Consider the following 14,340-nt stretch of genomic DNA (forward strand, 5'->3'; position numbering starts at 1 on the left):
CAAGTTCCTTCAGAGATTTCCAAAGACAACTCATTTGCTTTTAAGCTATATTTTGTTCATTTTGAATTTGCATAAATTTATTTGGTAATGAACTTTATATTACCATTTGAAAGTAGACGGTAGATTCCTTTGATATCAAGCTCAGGCAAAGTGATAAAGCTATTCATTTATAATCTTGTAACATTGGCCATGGCTCAGCTTCTCACAGCTATCTTTTCATGAATGAATCACAGAATAATACAGTGCAGAAGAGGCCCTTCGGCCCATCGAGTCTGCACCGATGCATTAAAACACATGACCTGTCTACCTAATCCCGTTTGCCAGCACTTGGCCCATAGCCTTGAATGTTATGATGTGCCAAGTGCTCATCCAGGTACTTTTTAAAGGATGTGAGGCAACCTGCCTCTACCACCCTCCCAGGCAGGGCATTCCAGACCGTCACCACCCTCTGGGTAAAAAAGTTCTTCATCAAATCCCCCTTAAACCTCCCGCCCCTCACCTTAAACTTGTGACCCCTCGTAACTGACCCTTCAACTAAGGGGAACAGCTGCTCCCTATCCACCCTGTCCATGCCCCTCATAATCTTGTACACCTCAATCAGGTCACCCCTCAGTCTTCTCTGCTCCAGTGAAAACAACCCAAGCCTATCCAACCCCTTTTCATAGCTTAAATGTTCCATCCCAGGCAACATCCTGGTGAATCGCCTCTGCACCCCCTCCAATGCAATCACATCCTTCCTATAATGTGGCGACCAGAATTGCACACAGTACTCCAGCTGTGCAGTTACCAAAGTCCTGTACAACTCCAACATGACCTCCCTGCTTTTGTAATCCATGCCTCGATTGATAAAGGCAAGTGTCCCATATGCCTTTTTCACCACCCTATTAACCTGCCCTTCTGCCTTCAGAGATCTATGGACAAACACACAAAGGTCCCTTTGTTCCTCGGAGCTTCCCAGTGTCAGGCCATTCTTTGAATATTTCCGTGTCACACTTTGGAAGGAGTAATGTATCACCTCACTTTTCAGCGTTAAATTCCATCTGCCACTTTTCTGCCCATTTGACCATCCCGTCTATAACTTCCTGTAACCTAAGACACTCCACCTCACTGTTAACCACTCTGCCAATCTTTGTGTCATCCGCGAATTTACTGATCCTACCCCCCACAGTCATCTATGTCATTTATATAAATGACAAACAATAGGGGACCCAGCACAGATCCCTTTGGTACGCCACTGGACACTGGCTTCCAGTCACTAAAACAGCCGTCTGTCATCACACTCTGTCTCCTACAGCTAAGCCAATTTTGAATCCACCATATCAAGTTACCTTGTATCCCATGTGCATTTGCTTTCTTGATAAGTCTCCCATGCGGGACCTTATCAAAGCCTTTGCTGAAATCCATGTAAACTACATCAACTGCACTACCCTCATCTACACACCTGGTCACATGCTCAAAAAGTTCAATCAAATTTGTTAGGCATGACCTCCCTCTGACAAAGCCATGCTGACTATTCCTAATCAAATTTTGCCCCTCCAAGTGGAGATAGATTCTCTCCTTCAGAATTTTCTCCAATAGCTTCCCTACCACTGACGTGAGACTCACTGGTCTGTAGTGTTCCCTGGCTTATCTCTACAACCTTTCTTAAATAGTGGGACCACATTAGCTGTTCTCCAGTCCTCTGGCACCTCCCCTGTGGCCAGAGAGGAATTAAAAATTAGGGTCAGAGCCCCTGCAATCTCCACCCTCGCCTCCCACAGCATCCTGGGACACATTGTCTGGACCTGGAGATTTGTCCACTTTTAAGCCTTCCAAAACCTCCAATACTTTGTCACTCCCTATGACAATTTGCTCAAGAACCTCATAGTCTCTCTTTCAGTTCCATATCTACATCCTCATTCTCTCGGGTGAAGACAGATGTGAAGTATTCATTCAACACCCTACCAATGTCCTCTGGCTCCACCCACAAATTTCCCCCTTGGTCCCTAATGGGTCCTACTCTTTCCCTGGTTATCCTCTTCCCATTGATATACTTATAGAATATCTTGGGATTTTCCCTACTTTTACCAGTCAGAACTTTCTCATATCTCCTCTTTGCTCTCCTAATTGATTTCTTAAGCTCCATCCTACACTTTCTGTACTCCACGAATGCTTCCATTGATTTGCTCTCCTTGTATTTGCTAAAAGCCTCTCTTTTCCTTCTCATCATACCCTGAATGTTTCTGGTCATCCATGGTTCTCTGGGCTTGTTGCTCCTACCTATTACCCTAGAGGGAACATGTTGGGCCTGTACCCTCCCCATTTCCTTTCTGAATGCCCCCCACTGCTCTTCTGTAGATTTCCCAACAAGTAACTCTTTCCAGTCTACCTTGGCCAGATCCTGTCTTCTTTTACTAAAATTCGCTCTCCCCCAATCCAAAACCTTTTTTTGCAACTTGTCTATTTCTTTCTCCATAACAAGTTTAAATTGTACCATGTTATGGTCACTATCACCAAAATGATCCCCCACCAACACATCAACCACCTGTCCGGCTTCATTCCCCAGAATTAGGTCCAGCACTGCACCGTCCCTTGTTGGATCCTCTACATATTGAGCTAAAAAGTTCTTTTGTATACATTTTAAGAACTCCACTCCATCTAAGCCCTTAACACGATGACTGTCCCAATTAATGTTGGGAAAGTTGAAATCACCTAATATAATTACCCTATTATTTTTACACACATCTGCAAATTGCGCACTTATTTGCTCCTCAATTTCCCGCTGCCTATCTGGGGGTCTATAATAAACACCTCGCAATGTGGCTGTCCCTTTTTTATTCCTAAACTCTACCCAAAAAGCTTCATTTGATGCCCCCTCCAAGATATCATCTCTCCTTACTGCAGTAACTGACTCCTTAACTAATATTGCAATGCCCCCCCTCCTCTTTTGCCCCCCCTCCTTTTGCCCCCCCTCCTCTTTTGCCCCCCCTCCTCTTTTGCCCCCCCTCCTCTTTTGCCCCCCCTCCTCTTTTGCCCCCCCTCCTCTTTTGCCCCCCCTCCTCTTTTGCCCCCCCTCCTCTTTTGCCCCCCCTCCTCTTTTGCCCCCCCTCCTCTTTTGCCCCCCCTCCTCTTTTGCCCCCCCTCCTCTTTTGCCCCCCCTCCTCTTTTGCCCCCCCTCCTCTTTTGCCCCCCCTCCTCTTTTGCCCCCCCTCCTCTTTTGCCCCCCTCCTCTTTTGCCCCCCCTCCTCTTTTGCCCCCCCTCCTCTTTTGCCCCCCCTCCTCTTTTGCCCCCCCTCCTCTTTTGCCCCCCCTCCTCTTTTGCCCCCCCTCCTCTTTTGCCCCCCCTCCTCTTTTGCCCCCCCTCCTCTTTTGCCCCCCCTCCTCTTTTGCCCCCCCTCCTCTTTTGCCCCCCTCCTCTTTTGCCCCCCCTCCTCTTTTGCCCCCCCTCCTCTTTTGCCCCCCCTCCTCTTTTGCCCCCCCTCCTCTTTTGCCCCCCCTCCTCTTTTGCCCCCCCTCCTCTTTTGCCCCCCCTCCTCTTTTGCCCCCCCTCCTCTTTTGCCCCCCCTCCTCTTTTGCCCCCCCTCCTCTTTTGCCCCCCCTCCTCTTTTGCCCCCCCTCCTCTTTTGCCCCCCTCCTCTTTTGCCCCCCCTCCTCTTTTGCCCCCCCTCCTCTTTTGCCCCCCCTCCTCTTTTGCCCCCCCTCCTCTTTTGCCCCCCCTCCTCTTTTGCCCCCCCTCCTCTTTTGCCCCCCCTCCTCTTTTGCCCCCCCTCCTCTTTTGCCCCCCCTCCTCTTTTGCCCCCCCTCCTCTTTTGCCCCCCCTCCTCTTTTGCCCCCCCTCCTCTTTTGCCCCCCCTCCTCTTTTGCCCCCCCTCCTCTTTTGCCCCCCCTCCTCTTTTGCCCCCCCTCCTCTTTTGCCCCCCCTCCTCTTTTGCCCCCCCTCCTCTTTTGCCCCCCCTCCTCTTTTGCCCCCCCCTCCTCTTTTGCCCCCCCCTCCTCTTTTGCCCCCCCCTCCTCTTTTGCCCCCCCCTCCTCTTTTGCCCCCCCTCCTCTTTTGCCCCCCCTCCTCTTTTGCCCCCCCTCCTCTTTTGCCCCCCCTCCTCTTTTGCCCCCCCTCCTCTTTTGCCCCCCCTCCTCTTTTGCCCCCCCTCCTCTTTTGCCCCCCCTCCTCCTCTGTCTCGCCTGAAGATTCGATATCCCGGGATATTGAGCTACCAATCCTGCCCCTCCCGCAACCATGTCTCCGTGATGGCTACTATATCTCAATTCCACATGTCAATCATTGCCCTTAACTCATCCGTTTTACCTGCAATGCTCCTGGCATTAAAGTAGAGGACATCCATCCTGGTCTTACTCCCTTGAAACTTACTTCCGCTGTATTTTTTCTGACTTGTTTGCTTTCCTGTGCTTAGCTGTGTCCCTATTCTGCTAGGAGTTTCCGTCCCCTCCCCCTGCCAAATTAGTTTAAACTCCTCCCAACAGCACTAGCAAACCCACCAGCAAGATGTTAGTCCCCTTCTGGTTCAGATGTAGACTGTCCCGCTTGTACAGGTCCCACCTTCCCCAGTAACGGCCCCAGTGGTCCAGGAATCTAAAACACTCCCTCCTGCACCAGCTCTTAAGCCACGCATTCGTCTGTGCTATTCTCCTATTTCTATACTTGCTAGCACGTGGCACCGGGAGTAATCCAAAGATTACAACCCGAGAGCTCCTGCTTTTTAGTCTACTGCCTATCTCCCTGAATTCTTGATGCAAGACCGCATCCCTCTTTCTACCTATGTCATTGGTACCAACATGTACCATGACCTCTGCCTTATCACCCTCCCCCTTCAAGATGCCCTGCAGCCGTTCAGTGACATCCCGGACCTTGGCACCAGGGAGGCAACACACCATCCTGGAGTAACGTTGACGGCCACAGTAGCGCCTATCTGTTCCCCTGACTATAGAATCCCCTATTACTATTGCTCTTCCTCTGCAGACAGGCTGCTTGCAGTGCCAGAAGCTTGGCTCTGTCCGCACTCCCTGGAGGAACCAGCCTCATCAGCCTCCAAAATGGAATACCGATTTGCAAGCAGGACCCCAGGGGACTCCTGAACTACCTGCCTGTTTCTCTTGGACTGCCTGGTGGTCACCCATTCCCTTCCTTCCTCAAGTCCCTTCAGCTGCGGTGTGACCACCTCTCTATACATGCTATCCATAATGCTCTCAGACTCGCAGATGCTCCACAGTGTTTCCAGCCGCCGTTCCAGCTCTGAAACCTGAGCTTCCAGGAGCTGCAGCTGGACACTTCCTGCACTCATGCTGGTCGCGGGGACTGGAAAGGTTCCCGGATTCCCACATGAGCAAGAGGAGCAAACCACGGCTTCAAGCTCTCCTGCCATGACTAAACCCTTTAAATTTAAAACTATAGAAGATTGTAATTTAAAAAACAATTAAGTCTTGCTAAAACAATGACTTACAATTCAATCCACTTTAAAAAATACCCACCAGGACTTACTCACCAGTCAGCTGTGCTCTTTGGAAGCTTTCCGTTCCCCTCACTCTGAGGACAGGTAGGAAATGAAAGGAGCTCCTCGCTCCCTCCTCACCGAACATCCTCAGTTACCAAACTTCCACTATAGCACTCTAATGCAACCCAAGTCATCACTCCAGTGCAAACAAAGGCAGCACTGTAAGATGGCCCACTTTTCTACTGACTGACTAGCCCCTGAAAACTGGTTTAAGCTAATTCTCTAATTAACAATGTGCAGTGGCAAGCAGAGCCTGAGTGAGCCCTGTTTAAAGCTGGTCTAAAATTCACCTTCTCCAAACCAAACAGCAACTGTTACGTTAATCTAACTAAAAGACAGATTAGACTTGAGATAAAATTAACCCTTAATTATCCTCAGTTATCAAACTTCCACTGTAGCACTCTAATGCAACCCAAGTCAGCACTCCAGTGCAAACAAATGAATTGATGTATTTCAATGCACTCCTGTAACAGATGCAGGATACCACACGGGCACAGGAATTTGATGGTGCAATGAATCTGAGGCCATAAGGCATGAAGAACAAAGTTGGACAGTACACCATTAGGTATTAGAGTCATAGAGAGATACAGCACTGAAACAGGCCCTTTGGCCCACCGAGTCTGTGCCGACCATCAACCACCCATTTATACTAATCCTACATTAATCCCTACCACATCCCCACAATTCTACCACTTACCTACACTAGGGGTAATTTACAATGGCCAATTTACCTATCAACCTGCAAGCCTTTGTCTGTCAGAGGAAACCGGAGCACCCGGCGGAAACCCACGTGGTCACGGAGAACTTGCAAACTCCGCACAGGCAGTACCCAGAAACTAGGAACTGACTAATGAAAGAGTTATCAATACTGCTGCCACTCCTGGCAGTTGGAATGAGGTGGTATTTCCAAAATCTGGGTATGGTGCGAAGTGACAAAGTAAGAAGGGGCGAAAATAGAGACCTTAAATTGGGAGTCTTGTCCTCCACGTTACTAAAAGCAAATCATATTTCTGTGTACAACAATATCATGGCATATTTACAAAACCTTTCTTCCAGCTTCTTTTCTCCTCCCAATACCCCCTCTTGAAAGCATTGCTGAGTACATTCTGTGGGTGCTAGGTGCCCTCTGGTGCCTTGCTGAAAGAGCCGTTTTTAATTGCAAACCTTGACAGTAAGTGTCACAGGTTACCTGATTAGAAAGGGGAAGCCATCCTACCTGAGATCTGCTTCTGATCTCAGCAAGGAGAGGGAACCTCAGCTTTTACTCTCTAACCTGGGCTGCCAAGGCCAATTGTAGTCCTCCTGTTGTCACCTTGACTGAAATTAGATAACTTGGCTCTGACCAGATAAACTGTTCACTGACTAAATTCTGACTGTTGGGGCTTGGATTATTTTACAAGTATATAGTAAAACAACATAGTATTTATATAGCACCTTTAACATAACAAAACATCCCAAGGCACTTCACAGCAGCATTCAGACAAAAATTGACACCCAGCCGCATAAGTATACATTAGGTCAGATGACCAAAGGCTTGGTTTGAGGTAGGTTTTAAGGAGTGTCTTAAAGGATGTAAGCAAAGTGGAGAGGTTTTGGGAGGGAAGGTACTGAAGACATGGCCACCAGTGATGGAGCAGTTAAAATTGGAGATGCTCAGGAGGCCAGAATTGGATGAGTGCACATATCTTGGAGGGGTATGAGGTTGGAGGAGATTAGAGATAGGAGACAAGCTAGAGAAAGATGCGAATTCAGGGCTAGGGCAGGGAGGATCTTCAGAGGAAGTTTGGCTCACTAGGCTAGTGGAAGGGTGGAACGCGGCAGAGGCAGCTGATCGGATGGTCTCAATCTTGGTGACAACGTCCATGAACTCTTTATCGTTGGAGATGATGGTGGAGGAGACAGGCAAGAGGTGTTCAAGAAGACAGTTTGCAGTGGGGTAAAGAAGCTGGGGGTTATCTTTGTATTCCAGTATGATCCTGGAACAGTGAGCAGTTTTCGCAGACGAGAGCAGGACCTGCTGGTGTTTTATGTGGTTCAGCCAGATCTGGCATTGGTGGCTAAACCAGTTGTCTGCCATATCCTTTCAAATCTGCGTCCCTTGGACTTAAGGAAGTGGAGATGAGGGCTGTACTGAGGGAATGGCCAGGGTGAGAGAGAGTAATGTTTATACTGGGGACAAGGGCATCAAAGGTGGATGGTGCAGTTGAACAAATCAGTAACTGCAGAAATATGGCGAATGGAGGGCCAAAGGTTCGACAGTTGGAATTTTGAAATTGCAGTTGTAGGTGAATTGGGAATGTTTTTTCCAGGGAAGGATGCAGAAGGAGGTAGGGTTGGGATGTGGAAGGGGAAAGTGGGTGGAGAATGATGCAAGGAAGATGTCAGAGGTGGCCTTATCTGTGAGCAATGCAACGGGACTACCAAGACTACGTGAGAGATGGCAAGTTCAAGGATGGTAGCGGCTATGAATATGGTTGGGGAGTTTATATGGACGGAGAGATTTAGGGAGGATAAGAGGGCAGTGAACTCTGAGGAGAGTTGAGATGGAGGTTGAAATCACTGAGGATGAAAGTACCCAGGCAAACCTTAAAAACTCACAACAGTACTTGCAATTATGAAGATTTCAGATGCAGTACACTTCTGAAAATTTGCTATTTTACTGCTTCATGGTCCACATTTACTATATAGTTGATTTACTGTATAGCTGATTTACAAGATCAAAATGAAGTATGGAAGAAACGGGTTTAATAATTAGCTTTATAGCAGCCTCAAATTCTATTCCAAAGCTATTTGCTTAAGGAGGATGAAAAATTAAAACTGTAGAAATGCTGTAAATGTTCCTGAACTGTGATTTCTTGGGTAATTAGCATTAGCAATAAAAAGTTACTAATCTCCAACAATTTAATACGTAGTAACTAATATTTAATAACAAAATTCTACTTCACTTCTAAATTTGCTAATAGACTGCAAAATACCTTATATAACATCCCAAATGTTAATCATAAATATTCACACAAGAAAAGAAAACGTAACCTGAGGATTATAGAAGGTGTCCTAATGGGCTTTTAAGGGCAAAGTACACTTCAGATAGAGGTGTGAAATGCAGAGCTGTGAATGGCCCATTGCAACAACCTCCTTCATTGTGAAGATTTCTTGAAGACTGGAAAACTGAGAACCTTCAAATAAAGTAAGCTCTGAGAATATAAATGAGATCTGTGATGTGACATAAAACCATGTAGCAAGATATGGCCCATGCACTGGGTTTTATGATGAATCTTCAACCTTGTTGAAGAATGTGAAATTCTGTAGTCAGGTTCGCATTTCAAAAAGTGAGACATTTGTTGGTCCTGATGGCCCTTTTTGTGTTCTTACGGAAAAAAATGAACATAGGAGTTTTTATCTCCATGTGTAAGAACTGCGGCATAATTTGTAACAGAAATTTTTGTTACCTGGTTACACGAAGGACCTTGCCTAATGTGATCAAGTCATTCCCAGCTGCTGAAAGAGCAGGATGTTTTTGTGTCATTGAATACATTTGTTGTCGGTGGGCTGCTTGCCTTTCTTTGGTTTTAACCGAGACAAAACATTTTACATAGCTGATTACTTGTAGGATTGTAAACCCATTACAGTAATCTGATGAAAATAATTATTAAAATAGCTATTGCAGCCCCCTTAATGGCTTACCAAGTTTATCCAATGAGTACTGAGCTTTATAGATCAGAAAAATGCAGAGATATGCTGAGCGCAGCAGTAAAATAAGCCCCAAGTACCCTGGTTTAGGGAGGAAACATGGTTCCCATTCATGATTGCTATCCAGTGACCACAGCAGAAAGCGAGCATGTGCAGACCTCAGGTGAGAATGGAATTAGGTTCAATTGCAATGCTGTGCAACTCGGCTGCTAATACTATTACATGCATTATCGGATATTTGGCTGTTTGTGCAAGATAAGGCAGTGGATTGATGGAATCTTAACCCAGCAAAGAGTTGATGCTGTGGGAGGGGAGGGAAAAAAATTGGGAAAGAACCACCCGTTTGTAAATGATGTATCTTAATAAAAATTGATCAGTGTGTTGGCATTCTTCCATCTACAAAAGGTGATGCACACGCAGCAAACAATCCATTTAGGTGGGGTGTCTTCTCTTGGTGCACCTTTGTTGATGGCTGTGAAGGCCAATCCTTGAGAGGCAGGGTTCTGCCACAAGTGCTACATGCGAAGCTGCCGAGTGCTTCGTTGTGAGTTGTTGTTTTTGACGTTGGCGCCTGTTGCCAAGCTGCTGTAGCAACTCGTCATCATGGTAGTGCACACCAATCCACGGAATGTGTCGCCATTTCCCTCTTTCACCAGCTAGTGACACCCAAGTGCAATAGTCGACGTTTAGGGCCATGACACGCTTGCAAGCATCCTTGAAGCGGAGCTTTGGGTGCCCCACTGGTCGCCTGGCCCCGGCTACCTCACCATACACCTTGAGTATGCGACCACCTTCCACCCTGTAGATGTGTCCAATCCACCGAAGCCGCCTCTGTTTGATTAGTGCCAACATACTTGGGAGCTCTGTCTTTGAGAGGACTGCCACATTTGTGATTTTGCCCTTCCAGGATATACCCATAATAACGGGCGCTACAGAATTGTGCTTCACACTGCTTTACAGTCATTTATATGGAGCAAATTGCTCCACAGTGAATTGTACTTTTGAACAAAAGGCTCAGGATTATTGCCACAAAATGTAATTTCTGGTGTTTGATCTAACAGCATCTGAGCCAAACTTAAAGGTACGCTCCAGACTAAAACAGAAAGTGGCAGAGAGAAGAAGTAGCCCTTTACTACGGAGGAAAGATGGCAGCGCTATAACCACACTTAAAAAGAGACCCATGGATGTTCCAGGTATGTCAATATACTGTGAAAAGTAGCTGTTGGTAAGGGGCATTCTTTAATGTTCTTTATATTTACACATTGCCAATTCCAGATAGATATTTTCTGCTGTGCTGATACAAGCCATTGTGGTTCTGTTTGAGAACAGTTTAAAGAACTTGTATAAAATGAGTATCTACATGGTTAACAATGCAAGATGATTTTGAGCTTCCTGCCACAGTTACCCTCAATTATTGTTTAGCAGTAACAAGGACATTTCAGGAGGTTATGATTTTATTGCTGAGGTTCAATCCTGACCCATTGCTCTGAATGCCTAAGACTTTTGAAGACCTGTTCAAATGAAGCAGGCGCTTAGCTCACCTGATTGTATCCTTCCAATCCTACTATGTTCATATTACCCATTGCTTTCTATTTCTCGAGTTAGCTGAGTATCCTGGTCTCGACTGCCATTCCTGACCACTCATTCTGACCATTGATCACCTCTGTGTGAAGAAATAATTCTTCTCTTATTAATTTTCCCTTCAATAACCCTGAACCTGTGTTCTGGCATATCTTAAAGTATTATTTCAGCTTCACTTTTTATTCCATTAATAACTTGTATGTTTCCCCTTGAGATGTCTCTTTGTGAAGCTGAAGGAACTCTAGCTTAGTATAGTTCCCTGTAGCTCTTTCTTCCTCTGCACTGCCGCAAGGCCCTGGAAGGGATCCTTGTGTCACAGAGACCTGAATGATGCGTAGCACTCCAGGTGGGTGTGACCAGACACTGTACAGTAAACATGACTACTGGAGAGTTGAACACAAATTCTTTTTGCTTGTAGAAGTTGACGGGGAAGAAGGTTTTAAATGCTTAATTTATTTTTCTACACTTAATTGAGGCATTAAAGTCTATTATCTTGATAAATAATTTAAAGCTTTAAGGTACATGCTGTCAAAACGTAAAAGATCTTTATCCCTCTGAGAAAGTGTGGAGGGGAGGCAAATTTTGCATTTCAGCTAACTATCAAACTGAAATAACTTGAAGATTGATAGACTGTGGTAAAGTGTTAAGCCTGATGTTGGCTGTTTGTCCCAATCAAAAGGGAATTGGATATATAAAGGGATAACTTGCTGTGCTGTGGGGAAAGAGCAGGGAAGTGGGATTAATTGGACAGCTCTCTCAAAGAGCTGGCACAGGCATGATGGGTTATATGGCTACCTGTGCTATATAATTCTATGATGGAACTTTACATTTATATAGTGCCTTCCATGACCTCAGGATGTCCCAAAGTACTTTACGGCCAATGAAGTATTTTTGAAATGTAATCACTGTTATAGTGTAGAAAACACTGAAGCCAATTTGTGCACAGCAAGCTCCCCCAGACAGCAATGTGATAATGACCAGATAATCTGTTTTTGGTTGTGTTGGTTGAGAGATAAATGTCGACCGGAACACCAAGGAGAACTTCTCTGTTCTTCATCAAATAATGTCATGGGATCTTTTACATCCCTAGTGAGGTTGGTTTGAAGTCTCATCTGGAAGACAGTACCTCTGACAGTAGAGCACTCCCTCATTATTGGAGTGTCAGCCCAACTTATGTGCTCAAGTTCCTGGAATGTGTACACAATCTCCTGACTCCGAGGCAAGAGTGCTGCCACTGAGACACAGCTGACACTGCTCTTGTAAGGCTTGTGTCCCTGGTTTTCAAGTTTACAGATGGAAATGTATATGTTTACTGCCTGCTTGCACAGTGACTGAGCAGGGAAGGCAGAGCTCCATACTCAAATTATGGGCTGATAAAGTTTCTAATGTCCTGAAAACAGAATAAGGTGCTGCATAAATGCAAGTTATTTATTTCCAGTCATTACAAATTGTGTTGTTTAGTGTGCTCTACACTGACTCTATTCGATGCACCGTGCAAGTGGCGTAAGACCACTTCAGACAAAACAACAACCAGTGCAAATTTTTTATCCTTAGAAATTTAGCAGCATTCTACTGCAAAATTGGGTATTAGTCTTGGACAAAACATTGGACTGTACCAACAATAGATATATATTGGTATCCAGGATCAGTTTGTTGCTTTAGTTTATACTGTAATTAAAACCTAGCCATATTTAGACTCGCAAGCAATGCACAATACTGTCTTCTGTACCTAATCTGAGAAAATACCAATGTATTAAAATAAACTTGCCTCAGTGTCTATTTTTTCCTCTCTCCTTCATTGAAAGTGTTGACTCCTTGTTGGAGGATGGTTATTTGTATAAGTTTTGACAGCGAATGTGACCAGGCTATTCAGCCACAAGACATATAGCATCTGTGGTCTCACTCAAGGTCCACGTGTGCATCTGGTAGTAATTGTACTCTCCAGAGAGAAGGAAGAAAAAAGTCATACATTTTTAACTGCAAAAGTAAATTATTTAGCACCAATAATCATTTCATCCATGTGAATATATTTTTGGTGAAAATTTAGTACCACCTTTTTTCTTTCAACCTGTGTTCAAATTGAAATGCAACCATTTCTGACATCACTGTGTAATGGCTAAATTTGGATTTAATTGACATTTCATGGGCATTGCCTTTGTCAAACTTTTCCCTTCTCTAGAGTTTCAGGGCATAGGCTGGGAGGTCCAGTGAAGATACTCCAAACACAGGTCCAGGTACCCCCTCAATGCCACTATGACTTCAGTGCCAGAACTTGCAAAGAAATGTCTTGGTAGCAAGTCACTCCTTTGTTAATGGCACACATTCCAGGCACCTCTCTGCAAGTTAAGGGCATCACCTAAGACTAGAATCTTATTAGAGCCATGGTGATTTGTAATAAGTTTGAAATATATATCAAAGTGCACTTGTACCCACATATTAAATGTACTTTACTGTTGTAATATGTCCTATATTCTAATTTCACAGTCAGTTTTTCAGATTGAAACAGTGATTAGATTAACTGGTTGATCTGTTCTGATTTGTAATGGATATTGAAAACATTCACTGTGTGTCTTTCAGTAATCCGCAGCAATCTTTGTCAAAGATGGGTGCATTTGATTTAATGAACCTTTGTTACATTGTCCCGTTTTCCAAAAATGTTGTTCACTTCTAATGCAAATGAGCTCCCTGACGATCAGAAAATGATATGTTGCTCACACAATCAGGCTGTTTGAGATTAAATCTTTAAAAGCAGAGAAGGTTTTTCATATCAGTGGCATCTGTTGAAAGAACATATCAGGGAAAATGAAAAGTACTGCCAGTTTGCATTTTAATTGAACCAATTTGAGAATTGCCTGCAATGGGCTTCCCTTCCCACTCTCATTACCTTTGGTGTCCCCTAAGGATCTATCCTGAGCCCGCTTCTATTTCTCCTCTTCATACACACCCTCAGCGGCATCATCCGAAAACGCAGCATCAGTTTTCACATGTACGCTGACAGCACTCAGCTGCACCTCATCATCACCTCTCTCGACTCCTCCCACTGTTGCTAAATTGTCGGACTGCTTATCAAACATCCAGTACTGGATGAACAGAAATTTCCTCCAATTAAATATTGGGAAGACCGAAGCCATTGTCTTTGGGCCCCACTATAAACTCTGTTCCTTGGACACCAACTCCATCCCTCTCCATGGCAGCTGTTTGAGGCTGAACCAGACTGTTCGCAACCTTAGTATCATATTCAACCCTGAGATGAGCCTCTGACCATGCCGTCACTAAGGAAAATAAGCAACTCTATTTGTTAGAATTCTATGTTTATACACCTGTTGCTTAAAGATGCCAATAAAAGATGTAAATGTGGCCAATTATCAGCAGTCAGATCAGTAAGTATATTTGCTCCACTCCAAGTTATCTGGAGAGATGCAGAAGGATATGTAGTGCCATCTAGGCTTCAAGAAGTGGAAGTACATTTAAGTGCAAAAAGTAAGCAGTATCAGGACTCTTTTCAATGGGGTGATGCACACTAAAAATAATAATGGATGCTCTTTCTCTATATGCTGTATAATAATTGTTCTAAGTTAATCTG

The 14,340-nt window shown here is 44.9% G+C and overlaps 1 protein-coding gene across 14 annotated transcripts in view; it reads left to right on the top strand.

Annotated features, from left to right (window-relative positions):
* hdac4 (histone deacetylase 4) overlaps positions 1-14,340 on the top strand; it is a 595,905-nt gene that overhangs the window by 380,945 nt on the left and 200,620 nt on the right. For all 14 annotated transcript variants that reach the window (XM_068035894.1, XM_068035896.1, XM_068035900.1 and 11 more), the window contains one exon: positions 10,238-10,369. In XM_068035894.1, coding sequence (XP_067891995.1) covers positions 10,238-10,369 — 132 coding nt within the window. The remainder of the gene's footprint in view (positions 1-10,237; positions 10,370-14,340) is intronic.

Source organism: Heterodontus francisci, chromosome 7 (genome assembly GCF_036365525.1).
Source record: "Heterodontus francisci isolate sHetFra1 chromosome 7, sHetFra1.hap1, whole genome shotgun sequence".
Lineage (NCBI taxonomy): Eukaryota > Metazoa > Chordata > Chondrichthyes > Heterodontiformes > Heterodontidae > Heterodontus > Heterodontus francisci.